General features: G+C 42.8%; 1 protein-coding gene across 12 annotated transcripts; it reads right to left on the bottom strand.

Annotated features, from left to right (window-relative positions):
* Positions 1-2760: 2760 nt before the first annotated feature.
* Positions 2761-20842, bottom strand: LOC117397403 (ubiquitin carboxyl-terminal hydrolase 28-like). Of its 12 annotated transcripts, none has more exons than XM_059009917.1 (27): positions 20553-20842; positions 20226-20324; positions 16550-16627; positions 16307-16430; positions 15802-15907; positions 15527-15689; positions 14031-14117; positions 13586-13723; positions 13375-13448; positions 12842-12918; positions 12318-12466; positions 11378-11505; positions 11199-11294; positions 10873-11052; positions 10371-10591; positions 9986-10086; positions 9237-9465; positions 8462-8668; positions 7785-7921; positions 7134-7316; positions 6607-6702; positions 6061-6239; positions 5616-5694; positions 4991-5073; positions 4773-4896; positions 4320-4515; positions 2761-3899 (listed from the first exon to the last, which is right to left on the bottom strand). In XM_059009917.1, exons 1-27 carry the CDS (start codon positions 20802-20804, stop codon positions 3724-3726), a joined length of 3762 nt encoding a protein of 1253 aa, XP_058865900.1. In that variant the 5' UTR covers positions 20805-20842; the 3' UTR covers positions 2761-3723. The 12 variants fall into 12 exon arrangements, with proteins under 12 accessions (XP_058865900.1, XP_058865902.1, XP_058865903.1 ...); XM_059009919.1 differs by having other exon boundaries at positions 13375-13445; XM_059009920.1 differs by having other exon boundaries at positions 20253-20324.
* Between the last annotated feature and the right edge of the window lie 74 nt (positions 20843-20916).

Below are 20916 nucleotides of genomic sequence, written 5' to 3'. Positions count from 1 at the left end.
TCAACCTACACCCTGCCAGGACACAGATTTGTTTTTTTACAGCATTTACAGTATCAGGGAATCAACCTGGATTGCAGTAACCACTGGGTAATCCAGGGAAAAATCACAGAGGTGTCCGATACAATCCAGAGTAAGATTTACTAGTGCTGTAAAATGCTCTAAACTCCTTACTGCTGAATACAGTATATCCCAGATAGAAAATCACTACAGTATAACTACAGAGGAGGGTTTGGAAACATCCAACACAGGGGTTAGTTGTATCAGCAGCTGCAGTGGCAGGCAGAGGGAGAAAGGGTTAAGACTAGCTGATACAGTTAGGTAAGGGTGCTGCTAATATTTTTATTTTATGAGGTAAAGTTATACTTTTGTCTTTTGTACTGCTAGAAACAGTAATAACGATAATAATGCAGCAGCATGTGATAGGAAAGCCGATTAAAAGATTTCAGCCACGTGGTTTTACAAAATCAACAAGCAGCCTTCTACAGAGGAAAGATATTAAATCAAAATGTGCCAGAGAGGAAACACTATCAGAAGGACACCTTTATGCTGGAACCACACACATGGTCGCTATTATAGGATCACGCTGTACGGCGAAGATGAGAAAAAGGATTATCCTATTCGTCATTAATCTGTTGTTATCTGCGTGTGGTAAATTCCAGATAGAACTTTTTAACCATGGTACTGTTTCATTCTGCAAGGATGATTGGGTTTATGTGCAAAACATCATGTCTTATTCTATACGGTATAAACTGGACTATCCCAAGATCTATTATACAATCCGCCTATTTGGTAAGCAGTAATTTAGTGTAATACTCTTTTGAACCCTTAAAAGGAAATGTGCTACCCAGCCCTAAACTGGTAGAGACAGTACATATACCTGTATGTACGGTGCAAATTAAAATTCAGATAATAGAGGTTTCACTTTGTTTTCTAGCAGTATTGTCTTTTTTGAAAGGCCTGATAATTTGACCCGTTTTTCTCCACAATTAGGTTTTCTTGCGCAAAAAAAAAGTCCTCACTACAGGTCAGAGGGACTCCTCCACTGTCCTCTCGTCTCTTCATCCCAGGACCTCTACAGTGGATTTTGGCGACTTACTGACCCCAGAAATGACCGGAAACTTGTCACCTTCACCGAGGGACTGGAGTAATTGTGAAGTTTCACAATAAAAGGAAGCCAATTATAGCAGGATATCACAGAATTATTTTAATTGATAACCAATGCATGTTCAAATCAGTGTAACACTCCCAAATTTACAAACAGTGTCACCAAGTTGTGCATGAACACTTACACATTAAAAAAAGGCTTTTTTATTGCACATAGAACACAAAAATATTTTACAGTAAAACTTTTTTTTTTTTTTTTTAAATGCACCAAAAATCCACTTTAAAAAAATATATATCAAATTATTTAGTTAAATCTTGCCTCGCCGAATAGCACTGCATTCAAGGCATGATTCACAAAATCATATTGATTAGATTTCTGTTCTTTAACCTGAATCCTGCAACTTGGAATCATGCCTGCATGTCAAGTTGAGAGTCAGCAGTAACGCAGCAGCCCTCCGTTTAAATGTTTGGGTTTTTTTCTGTACAAAGACAATGACAAGAATGTACACAGGAATGCTGCTATAGAAGGTGCAGAAATTGTGTGAAAAACATTAGCAGAATTCAATATCCCTTTGCCTTTCTGTAACTCGATTTACTACCTTAATACTGTTATTATACAATCCATTGTAACACAACTGAAACCTGTTATACACAAGGGTGCAAATTCACTTTACGTTCGAGGAATCTTTCAGTCTACTCCAAAACGGCCAATTGATTAAGCAATATTCATAGCATGGATGATACGGGGGGCGGGGGGGGGGGGGGGGGGGGGGGGGATAGAGTTGTGCATTTGAATATTGTTTTAAATTAGCTGTGTTTGTCAGATGTAAAAGAAAAAAAAGCTTAGAATTTCTGGTGAAGGTGTCAAATACACTTCCTTCTGCAACACACAGCACAGCCCCCTCTAGTGGACATCGCACCATGCACAAGCTCACCAGTGTGTGAAATATATTTTTCAGCAAGACTGTAGAATTACTGACGTCTGGTTTCATAGACCCTGATTAACACGGGTCTGGGAATACATTTTGCACAGAAAGACCAGTGTATAAAACTGATGTGAAATGAAACTAGCTGGTCAAAACCGATTTATGACCAGGGACATGTTAATAAAAATCTCAAAACAAAAATCGCAATTATGTTAACACTGCAGGAATACAAACAACAAAGCAGGGCACCAGGAAAGTAATGCACTGTGTTTCAAACCTACAGCCTGTTTAGAACTTTAATCTACATTAAAAAGTAGTCTAAATGCAAATGGGGATCTGAGAAACCAGACTTCTGCAGAATAACTGAACATTTTGATTGGGGGATATTGCTGATTCCATAGATTTATGTAGACATGAAGTATATATGACAGCGGTAAGCGGTATAAATCTAAACACATTAGCGTGGAACTAGTGGTAAACTGAACTGCTATCCACTGCCCCCAAAGAAGACTAGTTTTAAGATAATTTTATCCAGATTGTGACATGGGATTAGTGTTTGTGCAGCTGACAAGTTATATCCTCAGTGTAAAAAGATGAAAGTTAAAAAAAGAAAAGAAACAAAAATTAGTAAAAACAGAAAAAAAAATGTTTTGGAATACTGCAAGGAAAAGACAACATGTAAAAGGGACTGAATCTGAAAGGAAGAAAGAAAAAGGCGACAGACCAGAGATCAAACAGCAATGTAAAACGTTTATTTGTGTTAAAAATGCCAGGTGTTTAGAACGAAGTGGTTTTCTGTCATCCAGTGCATCGGACAAGGGCTACATGACAGACCTACACATCAGCTGCTAGAACCATGGAACCAAAAGCAGCAGCATTCAAACCTGCAAGCCGGTGATTATTATAAGGATCAGAACATATTTCAAATGTAAAAAGGGGACACTGGTAGCTCGGTCAAGAAGACGCAATGTAAGCTCATGTCCGTAAGAAACAGGGCAGGCTTTTTTAATGCTCTTTTCAAGGTTTGCAAACACTACTTGGGCATAGCAGGGAATACAGTGCTGCACTTCCATGCAGTGACTGAAACACTAAACTACAGAATGCACATTTCTTACAATCCCATTGGGGGTGCACTAAAGTAATTCGTCCTTTGAAAGCACTGTCGTTATATTTGGCACGCACGGGGTCAATACTAGGCACCCATTTGCATTGTCATATTTCCCTTTCACAATCTATGCAGGCTCCTCTGATTTGTAATGACTTAAATGCAGTGCTCCTCGTTCTATTTCGTAATGCAAGCTTTGTCTTTGAAATATGGGCCATAAAAATAAAAGACACAGTCTGACTGTTTCTTCAAGGATAACATGGGAAATGATATCCGAATATTCAGTCCATGTGAACTTTGTATAATGGATCCGAGCAGCATTCATAGCTAAAACTTCTCAATTTTGAGCATAAGTTAATGGCGGGACCCGATATTTGTGTATTTCATTATTAAAAAAGGTGCTTTAAAAAAGACAAATAGCTTAAAATACACACACTTGCATACAATCCAGGGCACCATTTATGTGTCAGATCAAGAGCCCTTTACCTTGGAGTTCTTTCACAAGTGTCTTTGTTGACTGACTGTTCCACTGTGTGATCTTGGCAGTTCCAAGCTTCAAGAGTCCGATTCATATTTTCCGTTAAAGTCTTAATTGACAGTCACTGGCGAGGTGCCGTGAATGGACTCCAGCACAGCGGCGAAGCGACTGCACAGGTCGTGGGGCGAGTTTGGCCTGATCTTCGGTGGCTCCTTTAGGATGATGATCTCCGCTGAACAGTCCAGCAACCTGGGCAAGAACTCCCCCAGCTTCTCCTGCAGAGTGGCTGCAAATATAAAAAAAGCTCAGAATCAGACAAGTGCACAATGAATAGAGAGTGTAGCCAGCCCATCGAGAGATCTCAAACACTGGACATTGCTGCATGCATGCAACTAAGTAAATACAATATTTATCACTTGCAACCACTTAAATCATTCATGTCAGACGCACTGGTCATTGCTTGTTAGATAACCAACCTGAGCTGTAGGCACTTAATGGAAGGGCAGTCATCTACAGGTAATGACTGAACTACCAGACTGAAGCTCCCTTTAAAATCGGTATAGTCATTTATCACTTGAAAGCTCAGTATTTGCATCTCGAAGATTGCACTGGCCACCCAATACAATAAACCCACGCTACCAGCCACTGGGTAGTCCAGCACTTCTATAGCAGCAACCAAGCTGGTGCGTGGGGCTCCTGCACTCACCGTCCATGTCAGTGCCCAGGTAAGAGCACCAGCGATCCCTCATGATCTCAATGGCGTCCAGGTCCTCTTGGCAGATGTCGTTACTGATCATTAGGTGCATGCAGGGAATGACCAGGTCGTTCATGATGCTCATCCCCTCCACCACATCACTGTCCTCTCCGCTGTCAAACAGGCCTGCTGCGTTCTCATTCAGCTCCTGCAACACAGACCATTTTAATGATCTATAAAGGGGCGGATCTGAAGTCTACGGGTGTTCATTTACACGTTAAACTGTAGTTAAAATCATGAAGGTCAAACATAGTGGTTAGCCTTAGTGCAGAGTTTAAAATTATAGGAAATTAGATTGGAAATTTAAAATTAATATTTATGGTGTGTCCCCCTCCAGGATTTCTTGACTCACCTAGGCACATCACAAAATATATACACATAAATGCTACTGCATTGGTCACTCACCATTAAACATTTCCTCCTATAAAGTGCAATAAGTGACTCCTCTACGCCTCTATTTTCCCCATTCCTCAGTAACGTGCTGTTGCTCTGGTAGGCATACACCAGGTAGGTCAGCGCTTCACGAACTCTGGAGAATGAAAACACACACACTTGCAGACTGTTCTTTAGCATGGGCAAAGACTACAATTTAAAAAAAAAGATAAATAAATGATCCAACATACTTTCCATTCTGGTACTGCTCTAGCCCTGTTAGAAGATACACAAACACCTTGCGAAACAGGCTGTAGTCTTCATGCCATTTCTGCTAAAAGTAAAGACAAATACAGTTAGGTTTCTGCCTGACGCAACTACATGCATACTGCAATCTGCAGGTAGGATTGGAAAAGGGTGTGTTGTGCTCTGGTCTGTGGATATCAAGAGTAAAGGCTTGTTTCAAGGGAGGTGCGGACTGGTCCGAATCTCAATTGCATGAAGTTGCCGATCTCGGCTGGGGACCCCCATGAAACGCTGCATTAGCCTTTGCCCTCCTGCAGGGTCGTGAGGAAATCCCTCTGGGGAGATTCAACTCTGCGTGCTTCAGTGACCCACACCGGTAAGATGACAGGCAGAGATTTCCCAGTCTGTCCCCTCGACTCCAGGGTTTATTAGCTTAGGTTTGGCAGGCGTAAATAAGCCATTGGTCTGACGGAAGTCAACCATTATGGGTTGTCAAATTGGGTAGAGAAAAAAATAAAATAAATAACAGGTAAAATTGATACACATTGATCATGTATTTTAACTGTCCACTGCTTAAAGAAATACTTCTCCCAGTAGACAGATTTCTAAGCAGAACAAATGCAGCCTCACCCTGTACTTGTCCATATCCATGTCCTCTGGTCCAATCAGACGGAGTTTCGCACGAGCCTGCTTCATTATACTGATTGACCTGCAAGGCAAGACACAGGGTAAGCCTGCAAAGAAATGTACCTTTAAACTGGCTCTTTGAATTAGCTGAACTAAACCCATTTACTATTTAAAAGGTCATAGATGAAATGTTTCAAAGCCACGCAGAATGATCATAATGTTGTCAGAATATCTCAATTACAAATGCTCGTGTTTCTGTTTAAACATCACCCTGCTGGGGACCGCTTATCCAATTCTGATCAAACTTGGTTAGGAAATGCTTGAGAGTAACAGGATATATGGGGATATACGGAGGAACCTGTCCATCTGTAGAAGGCGATGCGGGTTAACAACATGGTTATTCATTTGGGTTTGCGACACATTTGGCGTCTCTTTCAAACGATCGCACCGTTCATCGTAGCTGAGGTTCCGGTCTGCGAACTGCTCCAGTAGTGTCCTCTCGACCACACGGTTGGGGGCTTCGTTCTGGATGAGGTAGATCAGGACGTGCTGGAGACGGGGGTCGTTCTGGGGGCTGGCTTTCTCCTGAGCAAGCAGGTAGAGCCGGGAGTATTCTTCATGGAACGCCTGAGAAGAGACAAAACCAAAACTTGAAGGGTTCAAAAAAGACAGAAACGAACCTCACAGGATTTAAAAACAAAAGAAACACCCACACTTAGTAACAAAGAAACCACCTTTGTTTTTAGATTTAAATTACTGTAGATCAATTAAAAAGAAAAAGAGAAAACGTATGCAATTAAGCACTTAATCTTTTGATTTAAAACATAGTATACTAGAATGAACAATCAAGGTATAACTGTAAGTATGATGGGGGAGATCATTCAAGGACAACTGTGGCCAAAAAAAGAAATGCTAAATAAATGCTAAATAAGATGATTACATCCACATATTATCGTCATTATAAGTGTATGCAAGCCACTGTGAATCTAAATACCTTTATGAGAGCAGCCTCAGGCCCGTCCTTATCATAGACCTCCCTAGCCTTTGCTATAGCCAGGATGACCCCCTGCATGGCTGGAGTTAACATCATCTGCCACAAGGTGGCGGCAGAGAGAACAATGGAAAGAAGACAGCGTGTGAAAAGGACAGAGAAACAGAAAAGGAACCAGCCAGAACCACCAGACAAACCAGATGTTCAGTTACCCCACTCCCCATCATTTCATTACAAGTAATTCTCACAGAAGTGAATCAAATATATAACGCCAGTTCTTGCTCTATAAAGCAATAATTAGCTCTTGCCAAATGGCATATTGTTGTACTCGGATCACATGCAACCTGCAGGCATTCAAACTTATTTGTTGTTCTGCATAGGCAAGCACAGTGTTATGGTTTGTCTAAAAAACAATTCCACTGCAGCACGCATAGCTGATGCACTGAACAGAGGAGAAAGTTTTTCAGGCATCACCCTGGCATGCAGAAACAGGTGACTGAGCCACAAAATGGTGGGTATCAGGCTTGTACCTCCTCGTTATACCCGTCTGCGTCTGAGCGCACCAGAATCCTGCCCACACTGGGGATCTCCACCTCGGAGACCTGGCTCTCAGCCTGCTTATCACCCTCCTTGGGGGGCTGATCCTGTGGCTGGGAGTCAGCCCTGGCTTCACACTCCACAGTGCTGCCCACAGCCTCACTCTCTCTATCGGACTGCAGACAGGGAAACGGAAGGCAAGAACGGTGCAGAAAAGAACAGGAGAGGTGCATTAAATAGACTAAATGATGAAGGAGCAGGAGACAGGATTGTCAAGAGGGAAAAAAAGGTAGAAATTAAATAGAAAAGCTCAAAAAAAATCAGGAGGAACTGTTCAGTTTATTTTCAGGAGACACTAGAATACACTACAAGTTGGTAAGAATCTTGTATCGCTGCAATAACTGTTTATTTGAGAGAGACAACCAATACGCGCAGAGATGATCGTAAGCTATATAAAGCCAGTCTGCTCATTGTGAAGCACTTCTGAAGTCATCCACTTCTGGAATGTTAAGTAAATGAAACAGATCCAATGACCGCTGAACCTTATTTAGTAATAAGGGCGACCTCAATGTGTGTAATAATTTCCGAGAAACACCTGGCAATGCAGAGATCAGATGACATGGGGTCTTCATGTCAGTGTTTACCTCCGCGAGTGCAGCCTCCACTCCCTTCTTCTCGTAGCAGTCGGCTGTCTTGGCGATGGCCTGGGCGGTCTGCTGCTTGGCTATAACAGCATGCTCCGAAGACAGAGACCGCGAGTTTTGCTGGCTAGGGGCAGATTCTGGTAGAAATGGAAATGAGACACACAACTGAAATCAAACGTCATGCCAGCCTAGTAAACAAAACTCTTATGGCCAGGAAACTAAAAGAAACCACATACACAATGACTAAATACATTTCTTTCACAACGGTAATTGACATAAGAATTATCGGCTAATCCCTTTGCAAACAGTCCTTTGCAAACAGAGTCCTTTGCAAAGTCCACATGATTATGCGTGGATACTATAAAAGTTAAATTGCAGGTTGCATTACCTTGAGCCTGTTCACATAGCTGTATGCAAATGTGAATTAATAAGGTGATGATGCAATGCTGAACACAGCTACCACTACCTTGATATAGTACATAGGGCATGGTCTTCAGCTGAACCTCATTTCTCTGGTCATTTGTCTAAGTAAACTGCTGCGGTTTAGCATCTGGAGGAGAATTTTCATGAGTCCATCAACAGGGGAAAAAGAGGTTTGCGCTCCATTCTGTATCGATTTCATACTGTGCAAGGGGGACAATTCAGCTGGACAAAAAAATAAATGAAAACTGACTTGCCTTCAGCCACTGTTGTGAAGGAGAGTTCCTGTGTTTCTGTGATGGTTACAGGCGGCTCCTTCTGCGCAATCTTGCGGAACTGCTCCTCCTCCCACTCCTCCACTTCCTGTTGGAACCAGCGGTTGTCCTCCTGAACGTAGCGTCTCAGGATGGGTGGCAGGGAGTCCACCCCCTCCAGCACCTGCCCGGTCTCCATATCTGTGTCCTCTGCAACAGACAATTTGTTTGTCTACCTTCTAGCAACACAACTGCACAGACAGAGGACATCTGAATTCAAGGGTAACTGCATCATACTGCACCACCAACTTTCAAACGGTACAAAACTAGCAAGAAACTACTATGAAAGGGCTATGAAAGAGTTCAACTTTGCAGGGCAAATATACTTCCTTCTACCACTACTTTGGGGTATTCATCTACAGTAATTAACACTGCGTTAAGCGCTCATGTGAACAGCATTTAGACTGTTCTCAGTTTAACAAATTACACCCCCGTCACATATTCCAGTAACTTTAAAATGAGCAGAGTGGGCAAGCTGCTCGACACTCTGGGCTCAGCAGAGACGTCAAGGGTACAGGTTCAGTGGTCCAGCGGTCCACAATAGGCCCTGGTCTACATTTGCTTTTAGGATCAGGTCGCTTACTCATATCAGGGCTATTAAGTTGCCCATTCACCACAGTCTGATTGATTCAGTCAGTCAGTCAGTCATGGCTCCCTACAGGAGAGCGGTCCCAGGACAGGTTTCAAGCCTTTATAAAAGGAGCCCCCGTGCGGTTACCTGCTATGAGGCGAGGCAGCTTGTCATCAATGTACATGAGGCAGTAGGCACTGGCGTTCTTCACACCCCCATAGGAGTCCCTCTCCAGCTCCTCCCAACAGGACTCCGTGACAGAGATGTCATTGTACTTGAGCCACAGTTTGCACCTGTGATTGAAGATGTAGGCCCAGTAATGGCCTGCAGAAGCCTGGCCTTCATGGACAAGGACAGCATGCAGGCGGTAGGGCACCTGCAGAAGAGAGGAACAAATATATAAAAACATCAGCAACATACGCAGCGGATATTAAGACACAATAAATAAGTGACCCGAAATGCCGTTATACCGTGGCGTGATCCACAGCTATGGCCAAAAGTTTTGCATCACCTAGAATTTTAGGATCGAGACATAACTTTAAAAAAAACGACATGAACAATTTAGATCTTTTACTGAACATCATGTAATCAAATAAACAAAAGTCTAGCAGAAGCCACAATAGTAGTACAGTATTTCATACGAGATTTCGAAACTTGAGAGTGTCAATGACAGAGCACAGATACTTCGGTATTACCTTTATTATACGTGCATACAGATTGTCGTGCGGACAGATTTGCTGTTGTTTGGATCACGGTAAAGGTAACTTAAATGCAAAATACTTGCGTGCTGCATATTTTACATACAGTGAGTTAGGGTAGCAGTCAAAGATTCCAGATCCCGTGAAAAGCACGCATTAGAAATAGCATACATGCTTGATGGTTATCAAAGTACTGACCCTGAAATCAGAAGCAACGCTGCCTGTTACCTGGCACATGCTGTCTTCCGTGTACATGTTCTCTAAAGTGTGGTTGATCCGGTCAATGCTGTCCTTCAGCTCTGCAGAAAGAACAGAAATACAACAAATCTGGCTTAACTCAAAACACCAAAACGGATATTGCAAGAAGCCAGTGATACACAAGCTATATTCCTTCCAGCCTTTAGTGGCACAAACAGTTACACGTAATGGAATTCAGCAGAGATACAGAGATGGTATTCTATATAGCACACTAGGAGTATAAAAGCTGTGCTACACAAGAGCTGTAACCCAAGGTTATTACACCACAGCTAGGGTGACTGGGAGGTCTGATCAGGTCTTCTATGGTGTAGCTTTGCAGGCTCACCTTGTATGTTTTGCTCCACCTCTGTTCTCCAGCGATGCAGGCAGCCTTTGATGAAGCAGAGCTCCTCCTCGGACACTTTGTGGGGGGCCGGGTGAGGGGGGGTGTCCATGGGCGGTCTGCACTGCGTAAATGGCTTGTAGATGGGAGTCCTCTGGGGTGGTGGCGACGTGGGCATAGAGTTTGAACTGTCAGGTGGCCCTGAATTCTCTGTTTCTGAAGGACTAGAATAAACACAGACATGAGGTCAATTACAAATTGATCTTGTTTTTACACCCCCCCCCCCCCCCCCCCAGATTATTTGAAAATAATAAAGAGCCTTTTATTTGTGTCATTTCCAAATTCCCTTCAAAGCTTTGTGGACAGTCAACTTGATGGTACTGTACCATTCTCTTGTTTGTCCAAATAAACAGAAAAACATAAACTAGAATCTATCTGGGTTTAGGCATCTCAATGTGCTTCTTTCAGGGCAGTGTAGCGACACTCCCTCCCTAGGACTCCTTACCTTGTCTGCTCGTGTACAGGATCTGTGGGTGTGCTCAAAGTGGTAGTGGATGCTGGGGAGGTCACTTTAATATCCTGAGTGGGAGAAACACTGGTGGGCTTTGTGGTTGCAAACTCCAGGACGTACTGCAGCATGTCAGCCAACGGGTATTTGTTTGGCCCTGAGCCGTAATTGAGGTAGCTGAATGAATAAAAAAAGAATAGGCGAAAGTTTTGTCCATTGTTTTTGACCTCTCAATCTGCTTAATGGTAAAGTATATAAGAAGGTGGAGAAATGGACTGAACTGCACTACAAGTGGTACTGTACAAAGGTAGCACGTGGCCTACCTCTCTAGCTTCTGCTGCAGAACAGTCACCTGTTCCTTCAGCTTCTTCACCTCCGCTCTCCTGTCCTGGATCTTCTCCATGTTCTTGTAAAGGTACCTGCTTGCACAAGGGATAACTGTCTCAATGAGGAACACTGCGATGCCAAGAGACTCCAGAAAACACACCTGGAATGAACTCACCTGTCCATGTAAATCACCTGCGGGAACTCCAGTTTTTTATGAATCTTCTCTGGCCGTCCAAGAGACTGGTTGAACTCAAATCTGGACAGTTCAAAGGTCAACACCGGTGGCAACTTTGAAAACCACCGCTGGAAGAAAAGAAAAATCCTATTATTATGAAAACTTGAAACTTGTTTCATTACAATTGGATACAATTTCTAGGGTTTAATTAAATCTACTACATTAGCCAGGAATAAACCTTTTTGATGAGCACTGTATACTCTGAGAAAATGGGTTTGCAAGTTCTATTATATTTCTTAGCAGACGCCCTTACCCAGGGCAACTAACAGTTGTATACAAAAAATACATATGAAGAATTATAGTACAATTGATTAAGAGCAAGGTACAAAATACAATGACTTCAGTCCTAATAAGAGCAAATACAAAACACAGTATGATTTGATATGGGGGCAGTTCAAGAGCAGATAACAGTGTTGATAGATACGTCAGGGTTAGATACGAGTGCAAGTGAAATACAAGATACCATAGATTGGATTAAGTGCAGGATTAAATACAGTAAAACAGGGAGCAGATAAGTGCAAGTTAAAGTGCATTAAAGGCAGAGTGCTATATTGTCCAGAAGGGAAGAGTTGAGTATTACAGGTGTTGTCTGAAGAGGTGTGTCTTGAGGAGGTGCCGGAAGGTGGTCAGGGACTGGGCAGTCCTGACATCCATAGGAAGGTCGCTCCACCACTGCGGGGTGATGGTGGAGAAGGAGCGGGCTTTGGAGGCAGGGGAGTGTAGAGGAGGTACAGACAGTCTTCTAGTGCAGGTGGAGCAGAGAGGTCGGGTGCGGGTGTAGGGAGAGATGAGGGTCTGGAGGTAGCTGGGTGCAGTCTAAAGATAGTACAACAATTATTTTTACAGAAAAAAAAAAAGCCAATGAATCAGCATCAGTTACCTCCTGGCCAGAGCGGATGGTTTGATCCGAGTGAAGAGCCTCGATCTCCCCCTCCACCATGGCGCCTTCCAAGCACTCATCCAGGTTGTTGAATCCGTTCACCTGTAGGGGGTACTGTCCAAAGCGCTCAATGTTGGAGACAGTTTTACCTTGAAACAGAGAAGCAGGCACAGTTTACAATGAGTAATTCTGTTTCCATGGCCCAATACAGAGCTGTTTCAATCTAGAATACTTGATTAACATCAGCAAAACTTCCCTATTTAGTTCCTGTCATGGAAAGGTCATTCTTTACATGTATTCTATATTTTTTAATTGTGTTCTTAACAGAATGATTTTGAAGTTGCTTACCTAACCTAATGCCTCTGTTCATACACCCATATTAAATCTTTCAAAGGCAATCAATGTGCTCGACCAGGACTGGAAATACCGTCTTCAGAAAAGCCCGATGACCAATCCTGCCCAACGGAAACAAACCTGCCTCACCCATCCCGTGTGGCATCTCAAAAGACAAGAAGTCAACCTACCATCAAGGGTTCTTTCAGCCAGGAAGGTTCCGTAAAAAAGCTGCACCATCGGGTTCTCTTGCTTATCTTTGGGGTTACTGTAGGACACAAAAACCACACGGGACACAATGAAAGCCAGCAGAATCAACTTGATTACCACCTTTCCCAAAACCCAACACAATCTGGCAGAATGTTGCACCTGCTCAGATACTGTAGCCTCTCAGGACAGGTTACAGACTACAGAGCGGGGTGGGGTAGCACAGTAGGAAAGCTCCTCTTCCTGCTGCCAGTGCTCTGAATTCTTTATGGATAAACAAAAATGTGTTTCCTAATCCATGACATTTCATTATTATGATGTGTACTGTGCACTATGTATTGGGTACGTTTTCTTGTATGGATGGAAGTTTCTATGCTGAGCAATTGAGAAGTCTGTATACACCCTTCATAAATCGCAGGGGAAATGAACACATACAAAAGGCAGATTGCTGCTACAAAGAGACCCACCAAAAGACCAGACACTATTGGCTATTAATGGATGAAAGAACTGAACTTACTTTCCATTGGCTGCCAACTGGAAGGCATCTTCCAACCAATCAAGAAGCTTGTGGGTAAACTCGCTCACATCCTGCTGCAACAAAGGTGGACACAATAGTTGCAGAAAAGAAGACTGCACAATAACATACCATGTCAATGCCTAGGCATGTTCTACTTCACTCCAGCCATTGAAAATGTACTTGTGGGCTAATATTGCAATGCACACAGTACCTGCTGGGCTTCGTTGGACCGGAATGCATCTTTCAGCAGCTCCACAGCAGCAGAGGGATCCACAAACTTGCGACTGGAGCCCATCATGAGTGCAAACAGGCAACGGAGCTCCTGCATGAAGGCAATGTTCCTCTTCTCCTAGAGAAACAAAACGAGAGAGATAGAGAGAGAGAGAGAGAGAGAGAGAGAGAGAGAGAGAGAGAGAAGGGCTTAGTGGAGAAGACCATGCAAGACCTTAAAAGGGGTCTCTATCCTGGAGCTTGGGGTACAAACTTGGTTTTAATCAACCACAGTACTACTAACACATATTCTTCCAACTAGGAAATGCTTCTCATAGTGTGTCTTCCAAGTTTTTTTTTTGACCATTTTATTGATACCAAAATGTCTGGGATTGTTTTTAGGACTTAAAGCCTAACCCTGCCCCCTAGCCCTCAACCCAACTCACACTGTGGCTCTTGCAGTTTTCCAGGACATTCTGGGGAAGACAGTAGTGCAGGACCAGCCTCCGGAAGTCAGGAAGGTGAAACAAAGACTGAAAAACAAAGCATACAGTAAAATCATGCAGCTTGGGAGCAAACACACAATATTAAAGCCTTAAAAAAACGAAGCGAGTTTTGAATTGTACTACAATGTTCCAAGCAAGGGGCCGTTCAGGAAAATGTAAATTGAGCTTGAATAACCTTGGATAAGAAGCCATCTCTATTACAAATGTGCAGTCCCAGACCGGTTCAACCAGGCTTCACTCTATCCTCTTAATGTCTTCAGGGTTTTCCAGTCATTATCACAAAACCACAAGAGTAGCTCATAGTAAACCGCTTCTCCCGACATGCACGGTCCCAGCTTGATCATAATGCAGACTGCAATCTGATGCTCCTCGCTGGAATCCGGCAGGAATGCTTTGTAATAAAATTAGCTTGCCGATTATCAGCTGGAAAAGGTCTCTGAAACCTGTCTCCGGTAATGGATGCCACCTTGATTTCTTTGTCCAGTCTCCTGGGCTAATGCAAACCTGCCTGCGGTTACATTTATTCTACTGCTATGAAAGCGTTTCAGCCTATGTGGCTGCAGCCTGCAACACACAAGTACCCTGAACCACATGCACAGTGATGGCACTGCTCAAACTTATCAAAGCAAAGCAAAGGAAGATGTCAAATTTACAAGCACACGTCGAGAGCAGATATGAAGGAACTTGGAAATTCATACAGTAATAGAGCTACCGGCTGGATTGACAAATCTCAAGTGGCGCTCATCTGAGACTATTTTACCTAAAAGTAATCTAAGATTAGTGTGCTAATCAGGGTTTGTGAAACCAGTCAGATAGGTCAAACAAACTCAAAATGGTGCTGCTGTATTGGACACAAGGTAAAATACAATTGTTTTACCGCAATACTGGCAGCACAACCCTGTATTCACAGTATTTTTGCAGTTTTACCATGTAGTTAACCCTCGTTGTTAACCCTCGTTGTTAACCATGGTTTGCCCTGCTTTTTTGTTTTACCATAGCCCATTATTCTTTACAATGCTTACCTATGCTTTATTATACTTTACTATGCTCTTACTATGTTAAACTTTTATAAGGGGATGTAATAATACCTTTTGCCGTGTTTCACGCGTACCAGAACGTGTGCCATCTTGTCTGGTGGCAGCCGTTCCAATGCATCTCACCTGTGTAACAGCACTGAACCAGCAGGTGTTTCCCAATGCGTCTCACCTGTATAACAGCACTGAACCAGCAGGTGTTTCCCAATGTGTCTCACCTGTATAACAGCACTGAACCAGCAGGTATTTCCCAATGCGTCTCACCTGTGTAACAGCACTGAACAAGCAGGTGTTTCCCAATGCGTCTCACCTGTATAACAGCACTGAACCAGCAGGTGTTTCCCAATGCGTCTCACCTGTGTAACAGCACTGAACCAGCAGGTGTTTCCCAATGCGTCTCACCTGTATAACAGCACTGAACCAGCAGGTGTTTCCCACATTCTTCAGCCCCACTGGCCATTCGTCCCGTCGGATCCAGTCGATGGGATTGGAGCTGTCCCCCCAGGCCTCGCACCTTTTCCTTTTTACCCGAGATTTGTTATCAGCAACACTGGCCTCCAGAGCCCTGGAAGACCATGGTAAAGGGGGTTAGGAGGCACAGCGACGAGCGTGGAGAATAAGAGAGTACAGCAGAGTGGCTGTTAACCCATCCGGGGCTACACAACCCCGCACTGCACCTGCTCAGGTCCTGCTCTTCTGCCTGGGTGGTTTGAGACTCTTTTAAACTCAGCTCGATGGCAGTCTGAAGGTCATCCTTGTCATTACCAGTCAGGTCGATCACCTCTGGAAAAATAAAAGGTCAAGGTTTTTGCAAGCTAGCTAGTGGCATATCGATAGTGGATAGATATTTTATTTTGGACTTTATGGAGAGAATGTATAGCCGCCATCTTAGATCACAGCTCAAAATGAAGGTTGGCGATAGATGTTGCCCAAGAAGGTTCTATAACAGTGAGAACATGAAGACGCAAGCTGAAATGGTTCAGCATAGTAGAGGTGGAAGCTTATTTTATAAATTCAAACACGCTTGCATCACAGGCATGCTCAATTGCAGAGCTTGCAAATATTGCTCACTATGTGACACACGTATTTTATGATTATATTTGATTTCCTTAGAAAACACATCTTTGGGTAACAAGTTCTGGGAAGAGAAGGGCATGCTCTCCAGCGTGCTGCATGACCTACTGGTCTGTCCCTCCCTGCCGACGACACTCCCTTCACTATCAGAGGGCTCCACTGCTATGACCTCTGCGTCCGGGTCCTGGCCAGTGAGGAATCCAATCGCTTGCCTAACATCTCCATGACTAGCCTGGCGGAACATAAAAGCACAAGAACAGCTCAGTACACTCCCCAAGCCAAGCGATGGAACAAAAGCATTTCATTTCACACTCTGCAACTGTATAGACAGGGCTAGAAAAGTAACCGAACCTTCAGTGCTGTTTGCAGTATCTTCACATCCTGGGTCCCAGTGATTTCCTGTAGTTGATTTATTAGGACCTGATTATTCTGGAAAAAAAAAAAATTGTAAAATATAACAATGCAAGAACTTATCTTTCACGACAGTAGTACCAAGTCCCACATTTGTGGGCTAAATATTTGAAGGCCAGTGATTTTCCATATTGCGATGCTTGTCATTTTCCTGTTTTATGAACACCATTTGTAGTATTCTACTTTATCAAATAGCACACCTTGAGAAAGCCAGACTATATTTTACATAGCTTTATTTTAAAATGTTAAAACTAGGCGCATTCTAGGGAGCTGAAGCCATTTGTCCCAGAGACTGATGCATAAAGCTGACTGCATACCTAGGTTACAGCATTCACAAAGATACTTTTTGATTCATATGCACATCCAATATATGCACTCCCAAGCTTTGCATACCGGAAACAAAGGGGCTCTACAGGTACAACGTCACCCAACAAGCAGAAACACACTGAAACATGGATTCTGGTTAATCACGAAAACGAAAAACGCCTGTCCTTAACTCTCACTGAATGAAGCCTTTAACAAAATTGTCCAGGATTAATGATTAGCCTTATTAACACAAAGTAACCGCAAGCATAGCGGGATACTTATCTTATTCTGTCTTTGGTGTTTTGTTACACTCCTACACACTGGGGTTTCTTACGTAATGCAGTACCAGGCATTCTTATAAACAGAAGGAAATGGAAAGTCCCTCAGTAAAGAGGCACAGTGCATCACAGGTACTCAAACAAGACAGAAGTCCACCATGTGCGGTTACATTCAACACTGCACGGCTTTCAGCTTTTTAGTCTAGCCAGACACATGTAACACCAACATAAACCAGCCTTTTAACATTCAAAACCTTTTCCTCACTAATATTTATATTCATAGTCATCGCCCATTCATGAGATATACAGGGAGAGAAAAAATAAAACACAGCTTAGATAAACCATATGACATTGCCACAGTCAGAGAAAACAAATGTAATCTTATTTTATTTATCCAAATAACATTTAAAAAACAGGTATGTCTGTTATTATTAACTTGAGGTCAATAAGATCAACGAAAAACTTCCACATTTGAATGGGGACTGGTTGACGTGTCACGCAATGTCTAAGGTTTATTTGAAATCACTTCCATAGGAAACCAAAAGATCCCTTAGTAAATGGTACCTGTGACTTTAAAACCAAAGTCAGATGCTATTAAAAGCAAACGGTACACAGCAGGTGGAAAAGTAGGGATCTCAGCTGAAGAGATGGAGCCTGCAGGAGGAGACATATATGGTGAGCTTGGGGCAGTGGGCTCCTGCAAAAGGGTCTATTTTAAGCCACAGATAGCTCTGGCAGTGCTTTGCATTTCTCTCTAGGGTGTCACAGTGCAAGAGTAGTTACTGTAGTTAGGGATCCTGGACTGCTGTCATTTCACTCTTTTTGTTTTAAGGATCTGGTCCGGAATGGCCAAAATCCCAAGACGTCCTGTAGGATCAAAGTATGAAATCCAGGTGTGGTTAAAACTGGTGGTGTTCTGCTGATAGTTAAAAGGCCAGCAGCCACTCCTTTTCAAATCTCTAGTATTGAGACAGGGGGTTCTGAAGGCACAGACTAAGGTAAGGCACCACCCACCTGAGCCAAAACATAAACAGCATGTCTGTCAACCTCAAACCACATGCTGAAAACTCTCTCAGGCCCTGTACTGCTAACCATGTGCTTATCTGCCAAAGATACGTTGTCTTACCAGCACGTTCCTCGTTATTATCCTCTGCGGCTATGGCTAAATAATAAAGTCACTCCCCTTTTCAGATCTCCAACTGGCCATCCGATTACAATGAAACTTGGTACGGACATTCATCAGCACTGATGCTCGTCTCGTTTTGTGACCATGGATTCCAGCCGTGTAATACAGTGATGAATTGTAAAAATGGCTCAGGAGCTTGTATCTTGACAAAAGTGGTTTGGTTCACCTAGCCTAGACACATTTCAACAGGGGGTGAGCTCAGGAAGAGGCATGTCTTGTATTTGAGACCTAAGGTATACTTTACTCTAATACTAGCAAACCCATCATTCATCCTAACAGCTGCAAGCTACACATACAATCAGTGCAGAGTGACACACTGCAGTTAATGTCAGGCATGGGTGTTAAAAATAGGCTTTAGAGATAAGAGCAGCCAGGCCGATGGGTGATTCCCAATATAGAAAGAGACCTCACTGTGGAGTACTTTCAAACATGCACGGCTGAACCACTGAACCTTTCACAGAGAAGCTCATACAAAGCAAAACTATTACAGACGCAGACAAAAGTATTGGCACTCCATAATTGAAGAAAGCGTGTCAAATACAAACATGTAGTGAACATTAGCTACTAATTCATATGACAAAGACCAAAATACAGGCTCTGGTAGTTTAACAATCTTTATATAAAAACAAAACAAAACAAACAAACAAAAACATTGGTAGCCAATGTTCACTAAACGCTTGAATTATCTTATATTAAGTGTAAGGTGCCAATACTTTTGTCTGTGATTGTATGTCTGGTCTCCAAAGGCTTTTTTTTTTTTTTTTTAAGTTTAGTTGCATTAAACGTCTCTTAACTTGAAAGCATTCATTATTTTTAATACGATTACTACTAAGATGACTGTTACGACTGCTGTGGTCCAGACACATATCTTCAATACATTTATAAAACCATTCTGGCTTCAGTCAAAGCAAGGCATTGGGACACTTACTAACAAGATGCTTTATTTCCACTTGAATTCTTTTTTTTACCAAATAAATAAATAAAAACACCATGAGAGAACACCATGAGAGAATTCAGGCGAGCACCTGGACAATGGCACCTCTTTGAGCATCTGGCTTGGTGACATTAACACAAATCTACCCCATTTTCCTCCCACACGGTAATGCCTGTGAACACGATCACCGGCCTTAATGAAATGATATAGGCATGCATGTGCTTAATTGCATTATGTAGGAAATGCTTGCTATTAATATAATTGGCCCCGTTCCTATTCATTTCTGCCAAACTTAATCAGGAAGATCACATTTGGGTCATCAAAGCAACCCCATCATAAACAGTGATTAAAATCCCATCTCTGATTAAACTTGCTTGGAGTATTGCATTTCATTGTTACATCTGGACTAATGCGTTGGTTTTGTGTTAATGCCTATTCTATCACTTTGCTGAGACTAGGAGGAGGCGTGATGTAAACAAGAGGGTGCAGGTGGTCTCATTGTAGAATGAAAGTTGAATGCGTTATCGAGGATTTGCAATGGCATCACCGTTAAACACCTACGACAAAGGTAATACCGCAAAACGCCCTTAAGAGATACAGTATCGAAAAAGAATCAACAACGTCACGTGACGGTTCATTTTATCTAACTATAGAAATTGTCAAAATCCGCCATTGTCAACAAAAACACTCGCAATTAACGGCAGTTTGTTTGTGTTGTTTAAACATATAGATTAGAATACTCAAGAAACGAAACTACCGTACAGAAAGTACGTGTTTACATATTTCTTTAAATGTCAGTTGTATGTGTTTACTACCCCGGTATGGAACTAGGGTAGTGCTTTTGAATCTCTCGGTTGAAAGCGGCTGTGTTAGATGTGTGTCGAGAGATGGTGTTTCTGTGTTGATATCTGCCTGATGATGCATGTTTTGAAACTTTACCTTCGACTCGGGCACTGTGATTGACATCAGCAACAAGTTTAACCCTGCCCTCACCTCCCGGAGATACTGTCGCTGTTAATTAAACAAATGTACATGAAGCGACATAAAATCAAATGAGTGCTGTTTATCATCTGATCACACACCAATCACAACATGTACAACTGCTGTGCAGTCTGCCCGACCGAAATGTACAACTTGGCTGGGGTTGGTCAAAACTTTTTATTTACATCCACTGGCTTTCGAACTTTTCTCGTGGTACTGATTTAGTTTTTAAACCTCTCTAGTATTCAGTCTGCTCACCGTGTTGTCTGTAGCCTCCCCGCTCTCACAAGGTAGTTCGGCTGTCATGTCTGCAATGCCTAATTTTCTTTTTTTTCTGTAATTTTGAACGAAACCGTCCCCCCCACTTTCAGAATCCTGCCTCCTTCTCCATCCACCAGTCGCAGACCGCCGGGCGCGCTCCCTCGTCTCCGCTTCGCAAAGGCGGAGGCGAGCCCGCTTGCTGCGTCGTGTGTCGTCATTAGACGCGGGGGAGGACCCGGGTTGCAGCATGCTGTCAAACAGAAGTCAATGAACAGGGTTTGGCGGCTTGTAAGCAAACTGTGAAAGGGAAACTTTTCCTACCCATTCCATTTAACAAAATAAGTTCCAGCCAGTTGCATGA

Source organism: Acipenser ruthenus, chromosome 40 (assembly GCF_902713425.1).
Source record: "Acipenser ruthenus chromosome 40, fAciRut3.2 maternal haplotype, whole genome shotgun sequence".
Taxonomy (NCBI): domain Eukaryota; kingdom Metazoa; phylum Chordata; class Actinopteri; order Acipenseriformes; family Acipenseridae; genus Acipenser; species Acipenser ruthenus.
Note: the sequence above shows the minus strand (reverse complement) of the source record. Positions and strands in the feature narration are given on the sequence as shown.